Source organism: Chiloscyllium plagiosum, unplaced genomic scaffold, assembly GCF_037043375.1.
Source record: "Chiloscyllium plagiosum isolate Xiang-an unplaced genomic scaffold, Cpla_swu_hap1 HiC_scaffold_7, whole genome shotgun sequence".
Lineage (NCBI taxonomy): Eukaryota > Metazoa > Chordata > Chondrichthyes > Orectolobiformes > Hemiscylliidae > Chiloscyllium > Chiloscyllium plagiosum.
Window position 1 is genome coordinate 65354515 of NW_028270145.1, and position 18760 is coordinate 65373274.

General features: G+C 40.2%; 1 protein-coding gene across 2 annotated transcripts in view; it reads right to left on the reverse strand.

Annotated features, from left to right (window-relative positions):
- Nucleotides 1-18760, reverse strand: part of pla2r1 (phospholipase A2 receptor 1) — a 162452-nt gene that overhangs the window by 139253 nt on the left and 4439 nt on the right. For both annotated transcript variants that reach the window (XM_087989096.1, XM_043693844.2), the window contains exon 2: nt 12995-13378. In XM_087989096.1, coding sequence (XP_087845222.1) covers nt 12995-13378 — 384 coding nt within the window. The remainder of the gene's footprint in view (nt 1-12994; nt 13379-18760) is intronic.

Consider the following 18760-nt stretch of genomic DNA (forward strand, 5'->3'; position numbering starts at 1 on the left):
ATTTGAGGGGCGGGGGGAGGGTTAGATTTAAGACAGATGTCAGAGGCAGGTTCTTTACTCAGTGTGATAACGGTGTGGAATGCCCTGCCTACCAATGTAGTCAACTCAGCCACATTATGGAGATTTAAACAATCCTTGGATAAGCACATGGATGATTTTGGGATAGTGTAGGGGGACGAGCTGAGAATAGTTCACAGGTCGGCGCAACACCGAGGGCTGAAGGGCCTGTTCTGCGCTGTATAGTTCTATGTTCTAAAACAACTAGCTCATTTAGTGGGGTTCCTATTACCAGAATCACTACCTTGAGACCCACATGAAGACTTTCATATTTGAACAGAACCAAGAATCAAAGTGCGAACAGTAGCTTCCTGGGGGACCCAGCTAATTCATTTGTCGACAGAATAAATAATGCAAAAAAATTGAGACATTTTAATGCTTCAGTCCTTTTGTAGCATCTCGAAAAACATCCTCTATTTAAGAAAAGAAACACGCTGATCTATTTATGATGAAATCTTTTACTAATAATGACTAGTGAAACAAACAGACCATTTTGAAGAATGTCGATGTTAACATGATTCCCTTTTGCTTTGCTCCCTAGTACCAGGTGTCAGTTTGCAACTGGCTTCAGGATGTTGGTTTACAAGAAACTGATAAAATTAGTTACAAAACATCAGCTGATGCAAAAACATCTCTGCAAGCAACACGGCCTTTGTGCAGTTGCAAGAAGTGCTCCCTCTAGTGTTGCAGAACAAATCCAAAAGTTAAAAATCACACGACACCAGGTTATAGTCCAACAGGTTTAATTGGAAGCACACTAGCTTTCAGAGCGACGCTCCTTCATCAGGTGATTGTGTCACCTGACAATCACCTGATGAAGGAGCGTCGCTCCGAAAGCTAGTGTGCTTCCAATTAAACCTGTTGGACGATAACCTGGTGTTGTGTGATTTTTAAACTTTGAACACCCCAGTCCAACACCGGCATCTCCGAATCAGAACAAATCCATGCAGCCTTCTGAGAAGCCACATTTGATGCAAAAATAATGCTGGTTTACTGTGAATGCATCATTGAATTTTACTTCCTCTAATTTTTTTCTTTGCAAAGCAAACAGCATGTATTTCCTATTGCAGGTTTCCCGAACCTTATGGAACTAATGCAGAGACTTTCCAAAGACAGCTATTATTTTTACCCAACAATGACCTAATTTCAATTATGTTCACAATCACGTGTTATGATCCCAGCTAATGGAAAAACTCAACATGTCAGATCTCAGAGTCAAACCTAGAAAGATAGATGATGGGTTATATTTGCTGGTTGGTTAACGTGGTAGGCAGTCATTGAACATGTTCACAAAATGTGAAGGTGCCGGTGTTGTACTGGAGTGAACAAGGTCAGAGGTCACATGACACCAACAGGTTTATCTGAAATCACAAGCTTTTGGAGTGCTGCTTCAGAATTTATATAGCAGAGAGGTCAATGGGCAGAGAGACCAAAAGATCATACAAATGGTATGAACGGAGTGTTGATAGGCTGAATAATAAGTCTCTGCAGATGAACAAAAGTGTCAATAGCTGAATAGAAAGTAAAGGGGATGACCTCTGAACCATTTAATTGAGGCAGAGAGATAATTACAAAAGATAAATAAGATGGTTCTGGAAACAAATCAAACGGCTGGAATTCCTGATGAAGGGCTTATGCCAGAAAAGTCAATTCTCCTGCTCCTTGGATGCTGCCTGACCTGCTGTGCTTTTCCAGCACCACACTCTCAACTCTGATCTCCAGCATCTGCAGTCCTCACTTTCTCCTGGCTGGAATAACATGATAGGCATAAAAGAGTTGTGTGTCACAGGTCTATCCAAAGTAACAAGCGTTTCAAAACTGTACAAACTCATTAAAGGTAGAGAGATTATAGCAAGTTGTCAAGGTGACAACGTTAAAACTTTACAGATACAGAACAGTACAGTGGGTTTATATGTCGTGCAACATCAAACCAAGATCACGGTTGAGGCAGCCCTCATGGGTATGGAACTTGGCTATCAGTTTCTGCTCAGCAATTCTACGTTGTTGTGTATCTTGAAGGCCGCCTTAGAGGATGCATACCTGAAGATTGGAGGCAGAATGTCCTTGAATGCTGAAATGATCCCCCACTGGGAGGGAACATCCACACCTGGTGATGATTGCATGGTTTTCATTCATTCATTGTCATAGCGTCTGCATAGTCTCGTCAATATACCAGGCCTCGGGGAATCCTTGCCCTGCAACATCTGAAGTAGACAACATTGGCCGAGTCACATATGTATCTGCCATGTGGTAGGTGGTGTTCCCACGTGTGATGGTAGTATCCATGTCGATGATCTGACATGTCTTGCAGAGGCTTCTGTCGCAGGCTTGTGTGGTGTTGTGGTTGATGTTGTCCTAAGGCTGGATAGTTTGTTGCAAACAATGGTCTGTTGAAAGTTTGGTGGTTGTTTGAAGGAGAGAATTGGAGGCATAGGGATGATCTTGGCAAGATGTTTGTCATCGATGACATGCTGAAGGCTGTCAAGAACAAGACATAGTTCTGGAAGTACTGGACAACGAAGGGTACTCTATTGGATGTGCCCTGTATCTGTCTTCGGAGGAGATCATTGCAGTTTTTCACTGTGGCAGGTTGGAATTGGCGATCAATGAGTTGAGCATAAGAACGGGATAAGATGCTCAACTCATTGATCGCCAGTCATTCAAATTCAGTGAAGTAGCATTCATTTATTAACTTGAAAATTTTGCACTGAACGGATTCTTTCCAGTACTGATGACCTCGAAACTACTTTCCAGTCCTGACAGGCTGGAAATCTTTTCAGTTCCCACAATCTACACATTTCTACCAAATAAAAAGTCACAATTTGGAGGTTTATTATAAAGCTAACTGTAACTGCCCTTTTTTTAAATTGAAAGAGATTTTTTAACATTTTTTACAAAATTACAATTTAATACAAACAAATGTAAACACTAATATACAATTATACATATAAATAAATAAATAAATAAATAAATAAATAAATAAATAATAGCCAAAACACAAAAGAAAGAAAAGAGAAAAATAAACTCAGCTAACTACTAATCTATCCTACAAACAACCAAAGCATAAAATAAGATTTCTTACATTACAAGTAAGAATTAATGCAATAATTAAATATGTACGCATTATTTGATGTTGATCCATTCTAATAAAACCCATATTTATATGTGATTCCTCCCTCAGGGGGGCCCCCGGACCAGCCAGAACCACTACCGCAGCCAGACAAAAGCCCTTAACAATATGGCCGAAATACCTGTGTCTATATAGTTTAAAAAGGGCTGCCATATTTTATAGAATAATTTCGTTTTTTGGTGCACCATATTTGTGAGGAAGTCAAGGGGGATATATTCCATATTAACCTGTGTCAATTCAAAAGTTCTGGAAGGCCCTCAAGCTACCCAATTAACTAAGATATTTTTCCTTGCACAAAAAAAGAGAATGGAGAATAATTTCCTCCCATCCACATCCAGGGAGGGCAGATTTGAGAAGCCCAAGAGAAGAGACACTGGATCCAATCCAATCTCCGTTCCTAAGATTTCTGTCAGAGCATTCGCTACTCTGTCCCAGTATTTGCGGATCTTGTGGCATGTCCATAAACAGTGCGTGAGAGTGCCCACTTTTATTTTACACTTAGGACACATTGGGGATGTTCCTACCCTAAATTTTGCCAGTCGTTCCTGTGCTATATGAGCCCTGTGGAGTATCTTTAATTGAATAGCTTGAGTTCTATTACAAACAGAGATCTTTCTGGCATTTTCCCCAGATGTCCTCCCACATTTCTTAAGGGATTTCTAACCCCAATTCCTGGTTCCATATTTTAAACAGTCGTTCCATGTCTTTCGATACCTCTATATGTAATGAGTGATAGAGTACTGACCGAGGGTGGACCCATTGGCCATAGGACTCTTCTTTCCCTATCCCATTTGTAGGGACTATCTAATAATGTGGTCTTCTTCTGTATATAATCTCGTATTTGGAAATACCGAAAAAGGTCTCCATTAGGCAGTCCAAACTTCTGGTGCAGCTGCTCAAAAGATATCATAACTTCCCCATCGTATAGGTCCCCGAAGCAAGAGACACCTCAGGACCTCTAGGTTCTAAATGTAGCATCTGTCTGCCCTGGCTGAAAACCCCATGCTCCCACTATACGAGTATAAGGAGAGGTTTTTTGTAAGTTACCCTCACCTTGCCGCATTATCTTCCAGGCTTTAATTGTATTTAATACAATAGGTTTTTACAATAGTCCATAATAGGTCTCACCTTATCTAAAAATAAAAGATTGATGAGGGGACACTTTGCTTGGGAGGTCTCAATGTCCAACCAGATTGATTGGATCTCTTGTGACTCACAATCAGCTACATAGCCTAATAGAGAGCTCAACTGATACCTCTTAAAGTCTGGAAAATCCAGTTCTCCCCTTGCTAATGGAAGCGGCAACTTCTCTAATTTGATAAGGGGTCGTCTATGATTCCAAATAAAGGAACCAAGTCAGCCATGTAGTTTACGTAACATCAGTCTCGGAAACATCAAAGGGAGCATTCTCATAGGATATAAAGAGACGAGGCCGAATATTCATTTTAATTAGAGCTACTCTGCCTAACCAGGATATTGGGCGATCTCCCCAGCGTTGAAGGTCCTGCCTTATTTTCTCTAGTAGGTGTATAAAATTGGCTTTATACACCTGACCAAATACAGGGGTGATAAAAATACCTAAGTATAGAAAACCTCCAGTGACCACCGAAAAGGAAAACAAGATCCATCCAATAAATTGGATATACTGGCGAGACCACCCAATGGCATGGCCTCCGATTTCTTAAAATTGATTTTGTAGCCTGAGAACATACTAAACAGATTAACTACTTAAATTAAGCGGGGTACGGATATCAGAGGATTACTTAAGAACAGAAGGACATCATCTACATAGAGAGTGATTTTATGTTTACCCAAACCAACCCTCGGAGCCACTATATTAGAGTTGGTTTGTATAGCTTCCGCTAGAGGTTCAATAATTAGCGTGAATAATAACGGTGAGAGAGGACATCCCTGACAACAGCCCCTACCCACACTGAAGCTAACTGAACCTAAACCATTGGTAATCACAGCTGCGTTAAAATATACCTCTCCAAAACCAAACGTTTCCAGTGTGTAAAAAAGATATGACCATTCAACCCAGTCAAATGCCTTCTCTGCATCCAAGGAGACAACTATCCCCGGTATTCTTTTCTGGTGACAGGCTTATATCCTATTTAAGACCCTTCTAATTTTGTTAGATGATCTACGACCCTTGATAAACCCCATCTGGTCCTCTTATGATATATGGCAAGACCCTCTCCAATCTTAATGCCAACGTTTTAGAAAGGATTTTAAAATCTACATTTAGCAAGGATATTGGTCTCTATGATGAACAATCTTCTGGGGCCTTTCCTTTTTTAAGAATGAGAAAAAATATTTGCTTCTCTCAGCGAAGGCAGGAGACAGCCTTGACTGGGTGAGTAAATTATACATGTCTATGAGTGGTCCAGCCAGTTCTCCTATGAATTCTTTATAAAATTCAACCTGGAATCCGTCTGGTCCAGGTGCTTTGCCATTCTGAAGCTGTCTAATTGCGTCGAGTACTTCCTGGGTTACCAGGGGAGCATTCAGGATCGACACCTGCTCAGAGGTTAAATCCGCAAAGGCCAAGCTTTTAAAGAAGGACTCCATCTTCTTAGTTCTATCCTCACAGTCCTGTGATTTATACAGTTCAAAATAGAACTTTCTAAAGGCTGTATTGATCCTTTTATGATCAATAGTCAGAGTACCAGCACTTTCCGTAATGGACGCAATAGCTTGAGGAGCCTTTTTTTTCCTAGCTAGGTATCTGCCAGGCTTGTCACCATATTCATATAGTCTTTGCTTTACAAATAATATTTCCCTCTTTGCTGTTTGGGTAAGTGCGGTATTCAAGGCTGCCCTAAGGGCTGTGATCCTCTGTAGCTTAGTAATACAGGGCCTATCAACATACACTGTCTCAGCTGCCTTCAAGCGAGCCTCAAGCAGGCGCTGTTTTTCTCCCTTTTGTCTTTTCTGGGTCGCGGAATAGGAGATGACCAAACCTCGCACATAAACCTTAAATGGTCTCCCACATCGTTGACGGGTTACTGGCTGTACCTGAATTAATTTCCAAAAAGTTTTTGAGTTCTTGAGAGAAATATTTTATAAATTTGCTATCCTTCATTAAAAAGGAGTCCATACGCCAATGTCGGGGGCCTGTCCCATCATCCCTCGTCTTAACATCCATATATACTGCGGCATGATCAGAAATTGCTATGTTACCTATTTTGCAGGACAATACGGAATTCAAAAAGGTCGAGGGAGCAAAAAGAATATCAATTCTAGTATGACACTTGTGTGGGTTAGAGTAAAAAGTAAAGTCTCTGCCCTGGGGGTGAAGACACCTCCACACATCTACTAGCCCTAGCTCCTTACTCAGATCCGCCAAATGTCTGGATCTAAGAGATATACCCACAGTACTCTTGGGTATCCTATCTGTCTCAGAGTCCATAATACAATTAAAGTCTCCTCCCTTAATTGTATGGCAGGCCCTAAAAGCCATCAATTTGGAGAACGCTTCTGTTACAAATTTGAAGGGGTGTGCCAGGGGGCAATAAAGATTCAAAATCCCATACTCCTCTCCATTTATTAAGGCTTTGATCAGTATATACCATCCAGATTCATCTTTTATCTGGCTTAAGATTTTAAAAGGAAGATTCTTCCGAATGAGGATGACTACTCCCCTACTTTTTGAACTAAAAGATGAAAAAAAGGCCTGGTCATACCCACCCTGTTGTAATTTTAAGTGCTGTTTGTCAAGTAGATGTAGGAGTAGACAAACTCAAGTGTTCTATAAAACCAAAGTAAAAAGTGAGTCACCCATCCCCTCCCACACCAACACCGAGGGTGCGTTTAGCAAGCATAATACAAAATATGAATATATAAAAAGTTACAATCCTGGCAATTATTAGAAAGCTAAGTCAGATGACTGAAGAAGAGAACCCCGCTCTAAATAAAAAAGATAGGACAAAACAAACCCCCTTCCCACATAAATCAAATAAGCCGCACAGCCTGTAAAAAGAAAAATCACATAGTGAATAACAAATAAGCCCCCTTCCTGCCCCTGGAAAAGGTAATAAACAAACAAGGGATGGAGAAGGAAAAAAAAAAGGGGTAAACCGGGGGAACGACGGACGATTTGAATCTTATAGTCTATTTAAGACAGTCCAAAAATTCATTAGCCTTCTCTGGTGATCCAAAGTTGTATACAGATCCTTCGTGGCTGAAGCGCAGCATTGCTGGGTAACGCAAGAATATTGGATATTTAAGTCTCTTAGGCACTTCTTCACCTCATCGAATGCCCTCCGCTCGCGGACCATGGCTGGAGGAAAATCCTGGACTAAAATCATTCTGGAACCCTTGCGTATCATGGCCTGGGGATCCTTCCCCAGGACTCTGGAGGCTTCCAGGAGAATCTGCTTCTCTTTATAGCATTGGACCCAGAACAGAACCGGGCAGGGGCGCTGGTCCAGCCCGGGCCTGCGTATAGCAACTTGGTGGGCTCACTCCACCCATACCTGGTCTGATCCGGGCTCTAATTTTAATATTTCAGGGAGCCATTGCTCTAAAAATAAAACTGCAAGCTGGCCTTCCTCTTCCCGTTCGGGAATGCCTAGCAACCGAACATTTTTTCGACGACCCCAATTACAGAGATCGATGTGCTCCTCCAAGGTCCGGACTCGCTGCTAGAGAGCCCGGACCCGGATCACGGCAGATCCGGCAGCAGCTTCCGATGTTGCAGCCTTTTGCTCCGCCCCTCCAACGTGTTGTTCGAGTTTTTCGATTTCTCGGTCGTGCTTCTGCAGCACGACGGAGAACGACTCCCACCTGCTCCTGGATACTTCGATAAAAGCGTCGATCCTCTCCTGCAGCTTGTTGATCTCGGAGATCAGGCTCGCCTCTGCGAGTAAGTTCCCCGAGGCAGCTGCAGACGTCTCCGCTGCAGCTGGAGGGGGTGGGGGAGGGGTCCCTGCCTGTTGCGAACTTCAGGAATTTTTGCCCTTACTCATTTTAAGAACAGCACCAAACTCTTCAAGTTTGATGCAAAATGACCAAGTATGCTGGGCAAAAGCCATTCTAAATGAATTAAAAGGTGTGGTGAAGGTGGGTGCCCCACTTTGCCAGAGTCTTAGGCAGAGCACTACAGAATAAGACTTGCTGGGTCACCGCCATCTTGAATCTCCCGTAGCTGCCCATTGATAGGAATTTTTTATTCAGAGGATGGATTCTGGTCTCTGACCATCTGTATCTGTGTGGCTCATAAACTCAGCACTGTAAACAATTAACTTCCCACATTGTTGATTGAGGCATTTAACTTAAATCTCATAAGTTTTTTTGGAATTATACCTGTAGTTCATGGTTACTGACCTTTTTCTTTCTTTTAAAGCTTACCGTCACAGAACTAAAACAAAGCTATGTTACCTGAACTTCAAAATCCAAATTATAATAAATCAAACTTTATTATAGAAGCTACTCAAAACATAACATTCCACACTATTACATTCACAGGATCTGTGGACAGAAATCAGTTAACATTTTGGGCCCAGTCACCCTTCTTCAGTTTTGTTTCCAAAAAAAAAATTCATTTCCATCTCAATTAATTAAGACTTTCAGACTTGCTGTTGTTGCTCCGCAGAGTTCACAGTCTTTCCGTAACCTCTCTCTTGCTATATGAATTCCTCTATTCATATTGACGGACATCCTTTTGACCTTATCTTCTCATGGCCTCCATACTCTCAACATGTCAATTACAAATAAGGCAATTTTTTGGAACGCTTCTTTTCATCGCTTGCCACTTACATCCCCTCTCCCAGATCCAATTCCTTCCATAGCAGCTCTAAGGACAAAAAACAAGCCTCTTCCCCCAATAATATTCCAACTCTATTTTCAAAGTCCCATCTGCTAGCACTTGGCCTGAAACTCACCATGGCATTCCTGCAGCTACTGATCTGATAAATGACACCCTCAATGCCCTATTCTCATTAAAAGCACTCCCCTTTCTCACTTGGGACACCCCTCCAGTAGAGTCAGCACCATCAATAAAGTTTCAGAATGAGTCAGCTGGCTTTTCTTCACTGCAGCGAGGTGAAAGTGAGCACTACACATGCTGGAGATTAGAGTCAAGATAAGAGTGGTGCTGGAAAAGCACAGAAGATCAGAAGATCCGAGGAGCAGGAAAATAGACATTTCGGACAAAAGCCCGATGATGAAGCTTCCTGAAGGGCTTTTGCCCGAAACATCGATTTTCCTGCTCCTCGGATGCTGCCTGATCTGCTGCGCTTTTCCAGCACTATTCTAATCTTTTCTTCAATGCCAACCATCCTATTCTCTGCTCTGGTCACTGCCACCATCCTATTCCCTGGACATCAGGCACTATTCTTCTTCTCTGGCTGCTTTCAGAAGCTGAACCACATCATTCACAACCTTATTTAACAAGAGGAGTTTCCACCCACATATTCATCCAATCTACCTTCAAGACTGTCTTCTTCAACATTTGAAAGATCTCCTGACTAGGCCTCTGTTCAAAGGACAAGAACAATACAGCACAGGAACAGGCCCTTCGGTGCTTCAAGTCTGCACAACACATTTTGCCCTTCCATATTAAAGCTGCCTTCACCTACAGGGTCTATATCCTTTTATTCCCTTCCTATTCATGTATTTGTCCAGGTGTTTCTTGAATACTGCTATGGTGTCTGCTTCCACCCCTACCTCTGGCAATGTGTTGCAGGCCCTTACCACTTTGTGTGAAAACCTTGCCTTGCACATCTCTTTTAAACTTCCCCTCTCGCACTTTGAACCGGTGTCCCCTAGTAATTGACCTCTTGACCCTGGGAAAAAGCCTCATATTTTCCACTCTATCCATGCCATTCACAATCTTATAAACGTCTACTTGGTCTTCCCTCAACTTCCTGCATTCCAGTGAAAACAAACCGAGTCTATCCAACCTTTCTTCATAGTGAAAATCCCCAAACCAGGAAACATCCTGTTAAAACTATGCTGTCTATCACTAATAAGTCCATTTGTTTTTAAATGCGTATAAAGCTTGTCCCGGAATTTCCCTATCACCATCATCATCGACTGAAACGTTCATGCCTTTGCTGCCTCTGGATTTTACTATTCCATTGCTGTCCAAGCCTTCTTTTCTACATAGCTTAATCTGGGACATTAATGTTATAGCTCACATCAAGTCACTTTCATTCATCACCAGTGTTCAGTAATCCAGTCAGGTGCTTCTTATCATCAATGCTTCTTATCATCAAAAATTAGCACTCTTGTCTTCAAGACCTACCTTGGTCTTGACCCCTTGCTGTCTTTGTAACCTCCACCAGTTCCTTAACCTTCCTATGATGTAGGCTCTTCCAATTCTGGCTTTGAGTATCTATGATTGTATTCAATCCACACTGATTTTATCTGCCTTGGCCCCTTGTCCTTGACTTATTTTCCTAAACTTGTTCACATCTCTACCTTTCTTTCTTTAAAAAGTGTTCGCGAATACCCAACTCTTTGACCAAGCCTTCAACTGTCTGTCCTCATATCTTATCTTGCCTAGTGTCAAGCATTGTTTGACCATAATCCTTTGAAGTACCATGGGATGCTTTCCTGAATTAAAGGCGTTACTTAAATAAAAAAGTTACTACTTCATTTAACTGCAGTCCCCATTATGCCCATAGCTGGAACTGTGATGTGTCATAATAACATCTCAAATGTGTTAGCTTGGAGCAGCAAAACAGACTTCTCTAAATTGAGCATTCAACTCACTATGTCTTTTTAGATTATAAACACAGGATGTAAACAAAAATAAAAAATGCTGGAAATTATAGCAGGTCAGGCAGCATCCATAGGGAAGAGCAGCTAGCTAACATTTTCAGTCTAGATGACTCCTGTTACTTGCATGTGATACCTTACCTCCTCAAATAATTTATTTGTGGCTTAACTGCACTACACCAGAAATGCTCTTTTCACATTCCCTCTCTCCTACCTCAAATCACCACCCTGTGTATTCTTTCTAAGCTAAGAACTGCAGATAAATGACAATTTGCATTTTTATACCACCTTTAATATTGTAAAACATCCTGAAGACATTTCCCAGGAGCATTAGCAATCTAAACATGAAACCAAATCACGAAAGGAGATATAATGTACTCCTTCAACCAAATTTAAGGAATGCCAAGAAAGAGAAAAGAGAGGTATTGGGTTGAGGAAATTCCACAGCTTTAGTTGGATGTACCTTTCTTTTCCTAATATCTGCAAAAGATGATCTCCACCTTACTTCTTTATCCAGTTCGCTCTCATCCACTGCCTCACCTTCCACATTCCTACCTCTCCTGCTGTGGCCCATTCATTCACATTTCAGTCTGGATATCTCATGAGGGATTCCTTCATATACAAGACTCATAGAAATCAGGAAATGAATTTTAAATTTGCAAATAGCCCCAGGGAAAAGGAACTTCAGTCATGCAAATAGAATGGAGATACAGAGACTGTTTTCTTTGAGGAGGAGTCAAGAGCAGATTTGATAAATGTATTGAAATCTGTGAGGGGACTGGATAGAGGAGTTCAAGAAAAACTGTTTCCATTAAAGGAAGAATCATGAACAAGAGGTTACAGATTCAAAGTGATAAGTAAAAGAAGCAATTGTGACATAAAAACAACTTTCATACAACGCGTGACTTGCAGCTGGAATGCACAGTCTAAGCCTGCCTGCACTCCCTGGTTAAGCAACCCATCCAAGAGTAAATTTGATGTTATTTGAAAAAGGGAGGAATATGCAAGACTGAGGATTGACACTAGTAAATTGCTCAGAGAGGGCTGGTTCAAAAACAATGGGTTAAATGGCCTCCTTCTGTGCTACAGAGTCATATAGCACAAAAACAGACCCTTCAGCCCAACTTGTCCATGCCAATCAGGTTTCCCAAACTACTGCCATCTACCTGCCCATATTTCTGTAAACCTTTCCTATTCGTGTACCTATCCAAATATTTTTAAATGTTATAACTGTACCTGCATCTACCACTTCCTCAGGCAGTTCATTCTATATATGCACATCCTGTGTGTAAAAAAGTTACCCCTCAGATTCCCTTTAATTTTTTCTCCTCTCGCCTTAAAAATTATGCCCTTTACTTTAGGGAAAGGATGTGCCCCTCATGATTTTAACAACCTCCTATGCTCCAGGGAAAAATGTTGAAGCTTATCCAGTATCTCCTCAAGTTAACCCTCCAGTCCCACGAACATTGTGGTAAAACTTTTTTGCACTCTTTCCAATTTAATAATATCCTTCTTATAGCAGGGCAACCAGAATTTGCACAATACTCCAGAAGTGGCCTCAATGTTCTATCCAGTTGCAACATGACAGCCTAACTCCTAGATTCAATGCAAGCATGCCAAATGCCTTCTTCACCACCCTGTTTAACTGCAAGGCAACTTTCAAGGAGTTTTCTACCAGAACCCCTAGGTGTCTTTCTGTTCAAAAAGACATCCCAGGGTTCTATCATTTACTGCGCAAGTCCTGCCCTTGTTCATCTTACCAAAATGCAACACCTCATATTTATCTGAATTAAATTCCATCTACCATTTACAAGCTCATTGGTTTGATTGATCAAGATCCTGCTGTACTCTTAGATAATCTTCTTCACTGTCCACTACATCACCAATTTTGTGTGTTATATGCAAGTTTCAGTGAAAGGAATGATAATAATTTGCCTTGTTAAGAAACAATGTTTTCTAATTGTTTAGGGAGAAACTAGATTCAAAAAGCAATTTTCAGTGGTTGTAAAACAAACCGTGAAAACTGAAACTTAATAGTTCTCTTTATAGTAGCACTTACTGAAATATTTCAGCACTTCCTACCTTCATATGGATGTTCACATGGACCTTCATCCTGCGTCATATATCTCTTCCATCGGTCATACACTGTCCTTTCTGCTACAATATGTTGTCCTTGTCCAACCGCCAATTTATATTGAGAGGCACTAGTTAATACTTTACCACTGCAATGCCACCACAATATTGCCATTGTTGACTCACAATTAAATAGCTTTAATGGCTGTTGTTTGGTACTAACATTCAGACCAAGGCACATACTGCTGCTTAGATGGAAAAGACGATGCCTTGAGACCCATTTCCAAAGCATGTTACTTGATGGCTGACTGCAGTCGTCAAGGATAAGCTCTTGGCTCTTCATGGTTATGCACCTATTGAGATGTTCACTCTGCAGAATAAATATGTTGTTCCCTGCAGAAAAGAGAAATGTAATTTAGCAACCACAAAATAATTTGGTAAAAAACAAGTTTATGGACTATGAAAACAAGTTAATAGACTGTCAAAACAATTAGTATTTCTTTCCAAAGTGAGAAAAACAATTACATTGCACACATTTCCAAGTAAATTATGTAAAACACATACTTGATGTCACAATTTCTTCATTTAAAATGATACTACAGAGCTTTGAATGGATGAATACAAGGAAGTGAGGAGAAAATTAATTAAAACCTTAAATGTTTCCAAACATTACTAACTAGGAGTTCAAATTAGTCATCAAAATGAATTACAACATGGGCTACACTTTAGAAAAATAGAATATGATTCCAATCAGTCACCGGACCACTGCACCCGCTTCCACCTGAATGCATTTGAATAAATCAGCATGTAGCTAGACCAAAGTAAAACAAGAGACATTTGCAACCAATTTTCCAACTGAAATGGAGATTGTTGTGTGTTCTAAATTAACCATATTGTGCCAACTAGCAGGTTACACTTTGTAACAGCTGATTTTATTTTGAAATAGAAGAGTTACAAATGTATTTTTGGATTGTATTCACAAGATTATTTCTGAACAAATATAAGTTTGCCTTTACAGAAGAACTTAGTTCGGTCTTATTTGCATTACTTAGCTTTACAACGCATGTATTTGTTAATGCAAGTAATGAGCAATATTGAGATTTGGGGAAATATTCATCAGATTGATTCCTTTGTTTAAAACACCTTTGCTACCCAGATGGATTTAAAGAACTGTTCCATGTGCTACATACAGCAAATTGCTCGGACCTGGAATGTACGGCCTGAGAACCAGTGGTGGAAATAGAACCAATTGTAACATTTAAAAGAGAATGAGATAAACACTGAAGAGAGACAGAATACACAGGACCAAGGGGCTAGTGAGGCAACTAACATTATTGTGAAAGCTCTGTCAAAGATCTGGTACAAGCACAAATGGGCTGAATGGGTTTCATCATGCTGTGTCATTCTATTCTACAATTTCAAACCAAGAGCGAAAGAGGAGGGGAAAAGGCAGAATGCAAGTGAAGAACTCAGGATCAAAAGGTGTAATTTCAATTTAAACTGAAAATAGTTCAAAAAACACTTTCATTGCTAAAGAACATGGAGCATTCATATGCAAATACAAAGAAATTACACTTTAATGCTTTAATACAAGTTGCAGTGGAAGTACTGCCTTTTATTGCTGTTTAATCAAAAAACATACGAGAAATTGATCACGAGTAATGAAACAATGATGTTTATACAAGTTATACTTTAGGTCTGTAGCTTTAAATATAGGGGAATTGAAGTGGGCCATGTGATCTGCAGTGCATTTTGCCTAAAAGAAATCTTGGGTGGTTTGATTATTAGCGATCAAAGGTCATTTTACTGAGAAGGTGCAAGGTGCTTATACTTCAAGAAAGTGGCACCAGGTTTGGAATTTGTGGCGAGTATATACTCAGTCTCCCAAAGTCCCATAAAGAAGTGTTGAAGGTACTGGTTATTGACAGTATATTGTTGCGGTGTAAATGATCCATTTATTTTTAAGGTGAAAAGGTAATTGGGATCACAGATAATTAGCTATTCTATCTTGATATGAGGTTTCCATATTACAGAATGCAGGCTTCCCTACATGTCAATAAAGATCATGGACAGCTAACAGGAGGTGTGTGTAATCAGGAAGGAAGGCCGCTCGACTAATGTAGCCTGGTCAGGAGGCACTCAATCTCTCCTCAAAGAGAAACATTCTGGAGACAGCTACAGATTCTAGAAGAGTTACTCTGGCTGTGGCTTGAAAAATTATTATAACAGGCTTTACTACTGATGGTGAATTTAAGAAGCTCACCAAAATGAAGAAATAACCAAGAGCTGGTCATACTCAGTGAAGCAGGGTTACAGGAACCTACTGTAAACTGGAAGCAACTGTGAACTGTTTGCTATAAAGACAATAATTCAGGGAGTGAGAGATTGTGGCAAGTATAAAAAGGGAGTGTTCTTCCCTGTAGTTTAAAGTTAAAATTGCCTACAAAAAGAGCATTTAAGTGGAGTGCTTGTCATTTTTTTCACTACAAAAGGTTTTAAAACATTAACTGTGCTGTTTTACTTTCAGTTAGTAACTGGAAGTTCAAAGTTCTTTAAAAGTGGTCGGTCTCCATGGGGACTAAACTTGTGGCAGCTTACTGTCATTGACACAAAAATCAGATCAGCTTTTCATCAACTCCAGTAACTAGAATCTAATTCAATAAGATTGCAACAGGAGTTTACCAACATTTGAAAAAAAAGGATTTCAAAAAGTTTGTGAACAAATCAATGCCAACTCCAAGCCAACTGGATCAAATTCTAAACTCTAAAATTTGAAATGCCCTTTCCAAAATTGTTTGAAGAGATATTTTTGCCATGAGGATATTATTTCAATATGCAAGAATGCAAAAATTCCAGTAAATGCAATAGGTGGGAGAAGTGAAAATATGACTTGTAATGTGCCAAAACACCACAGGATTCCTTCAATTTCCATATTTATAAGACAAATATTCATCATGCCAAAATTCTAACAGCAATAACTTAAACTTACTCATTAAGTTGGGGAAGGGAGTGAAATTTATTTCTGTAAAATATTGTTGCCTAACACACCTCCCATCATAAGTCCAAATTGGACAATCAAAGCATTGTTTGGATTGTTTTTGTTGGAGAATTTTAATACATCTAGAAAATAAGAGTATTTTTGCTTCTTTCCTGAAATTCTTGGCCTGAAGAGAGCATATTTTCTGGTTTGGGTTGAACAGGTGACTTGTTCAGAATCAGACACAGGAAGCACTTTGGCCAGAGTTTCTTCCAGGGGCTCAACATGGAAGTTTAGACTTGGTTGATATGGGGCTCATTTTGCAGATTAAGTATCCTCCCAGTCTAATTGGAATACTTCTAAACTCAAAAACAGATTTAAATCTGAATAGCAATTCAAACATAATCAGAATAGAACCAATGCACTCAGTCTACAATAATGTTTAGCAATAGCATTAGACAGTTGGCAACGTAGCCAAAACAGTTTGGCAATTTACTGCTGGACTGAGCTGTCTGGTGGACTCCAGTCAGTCACAGGAGAATAATGTAATTGACAGGGTCATTATGTTGATAGAGGTTCAGACAGCTTTGCAGCCTTTAGGTGTCAGGCTGGAGTGAGTTGTGAGTTAAGCAGCTTTCATGCACTGAGATCTCACACTTGCCATCATTCCACTTAGAGGGTGCTGGACCTGGCAGTAGTTCAGGATTTGATTAGGAAAACAGCTCTTGTGGGTGATCCACGTGACTGATATTTCCACCTCCCTGGGCAGAACCACCCAGACATACTGCCAACTGCTTACTGCAGGCGGCAAGAAGAAATCCAAAATTTAATCGTTTGCCCATAGAATGACAGGTTTATATTTGTTGAACTCTGACTTACCACCATTAATTTGATTTTTGCTCAACTTTTCCTTCAAATTTCCAAACACATTTTTATGTTTAAGTGTGTAAACATGTTTCTTACAATACTTAAGACGTTATGCATAACCTTTGCAAGTTATGCAGAGCAGTGCTGAACTCCTCAGAGAGAGTTGCAACAGCTAGGTCTCCAGACCTTTCTAAGCACCTTATCTCACTATGCATTCTCTCAAAGACTCGTCTGCTGCTCATGGGGACTCTCTCCCACATAAGTGATGGGGTACAAATGGGCAATATTAGCACAATAGATGCCTATCTTATTCATCAAGTATACAGCATTCTACTGGTGCTTTTTCCCTGTATAAACATCCCTTTTACTGAGTAGTGTACAATACAAGCATTGTGAGAAAGTGAGGGCTGCAGATGCTGGAGATCAGAGCTGAAAATGTGTTTCTGGAAAAGCGCAGCAGGTCAGGCAGCATCCAAGGAACAGGAGAATCGACGTTTCGGGCATAAGCCCTTCTTCAGGATTGTGTTAAGCACAAGTTAAGCACAAGTTCTAGGTTGCAAGTTAAATGCAGAACACTCAGCCAAGTATCACAATCTGAGAAAGCCATAGCTTTTGCACTTTATATTGATTTTATGGTTAATGTCTTGATATGATTATGCTTTGGGACTTTAATTCCAGGCAAAAAAAAAGAGAAAAGTGAAGGTGGTCACATACCCTTCTTGGAATTCTGTCCATCAAGAAACTAGGATGACTTGACTGCTCACAGGAACAGGGCAGCCTCAACTTTTTTTTATTGGGAAGATGGTTCAAGATGTTTCCATTATAAACAAAGATGCAACCATTTTGATGCTGCCCCTGGTAGGTAGTACTTGTAATATGTTGTTCAATAATTGGGTCATTGGGGAGAAAAGGCATGCTGGTTGTAGATAAACTTTCAGTCTCCAAGTTCTTGACAGAGAAGGGGAAGTGGGGTAAACAACAGGCTTACTGCAGGAGTTTGATTTAACACTTGTCTGAAGACTGAGAAAAGTTTCACTGCAGACATTCCAAATGTAATTTACACTGTTTCATCAGCTGTTATGCATCTATCTGATGCATGGAAGCTCACTAGAAAGATCTGTAATAGTCCACTATTAAGGCTCTCCATCATTTTGACTGAGGCTTCAAAACGTAGTTGGAGCAAATCAGTTAACCAGACATCTTTTGTGAAACATGGCACACAGTCAGCCCTTCAGGCACCTCTGGAACATCAGCTGAAATCTGTATGTTTTCCAACACCCACATCAAAAATGGGGTGTCATCTCCTGTGATACTTCACTCCTTGGGCTTCTTGTCTGTCTCCTGTTTTCTTCTTGCTACTCCATTACAAAGTAAAAGCAGTAACTGAGTAACCTTGCAATTTTGTTTCCGAATGGTCTACAGACTTGCTTTCCACAGTAGGAAAAGATAGAAGCTTCAACTTATTTTTTGATCAGCTAATCTGCACTTACTTCAAAATGGTTATGGACACCTGCAGATGTTCAAGCACACAGTATTCAGAGACATTACTCAAACAACTGAAGTTGGAATGTACTCACATTCAAGAACTGGAGGAGTGACCAGGCTTTGGGTGGAGACTAATTAACATGAAAGGTTTGGTGGACAGATATGAAGGATTAATTATACTTGGCTACATTGCAATTATACAGATATCTAATTTAAGCTCAGGAGTTCATACCATTTTATAATGTCATAATTTGGACCCAGAGAGAAATGAGTAATCTGACCATACGTGAAGCTTTTTTTCCCTAACTGGTGAAATCAGGTTTGGAGCTATTCCACTGCACACCATCTGGCTCTGTCCATTTAAATTCAGTAAAACAGTAAGATTTTCACATAGCCATTATGCTCTATCATAATATTTATCTGCAAGGTAGCAGTATTTGTCACAA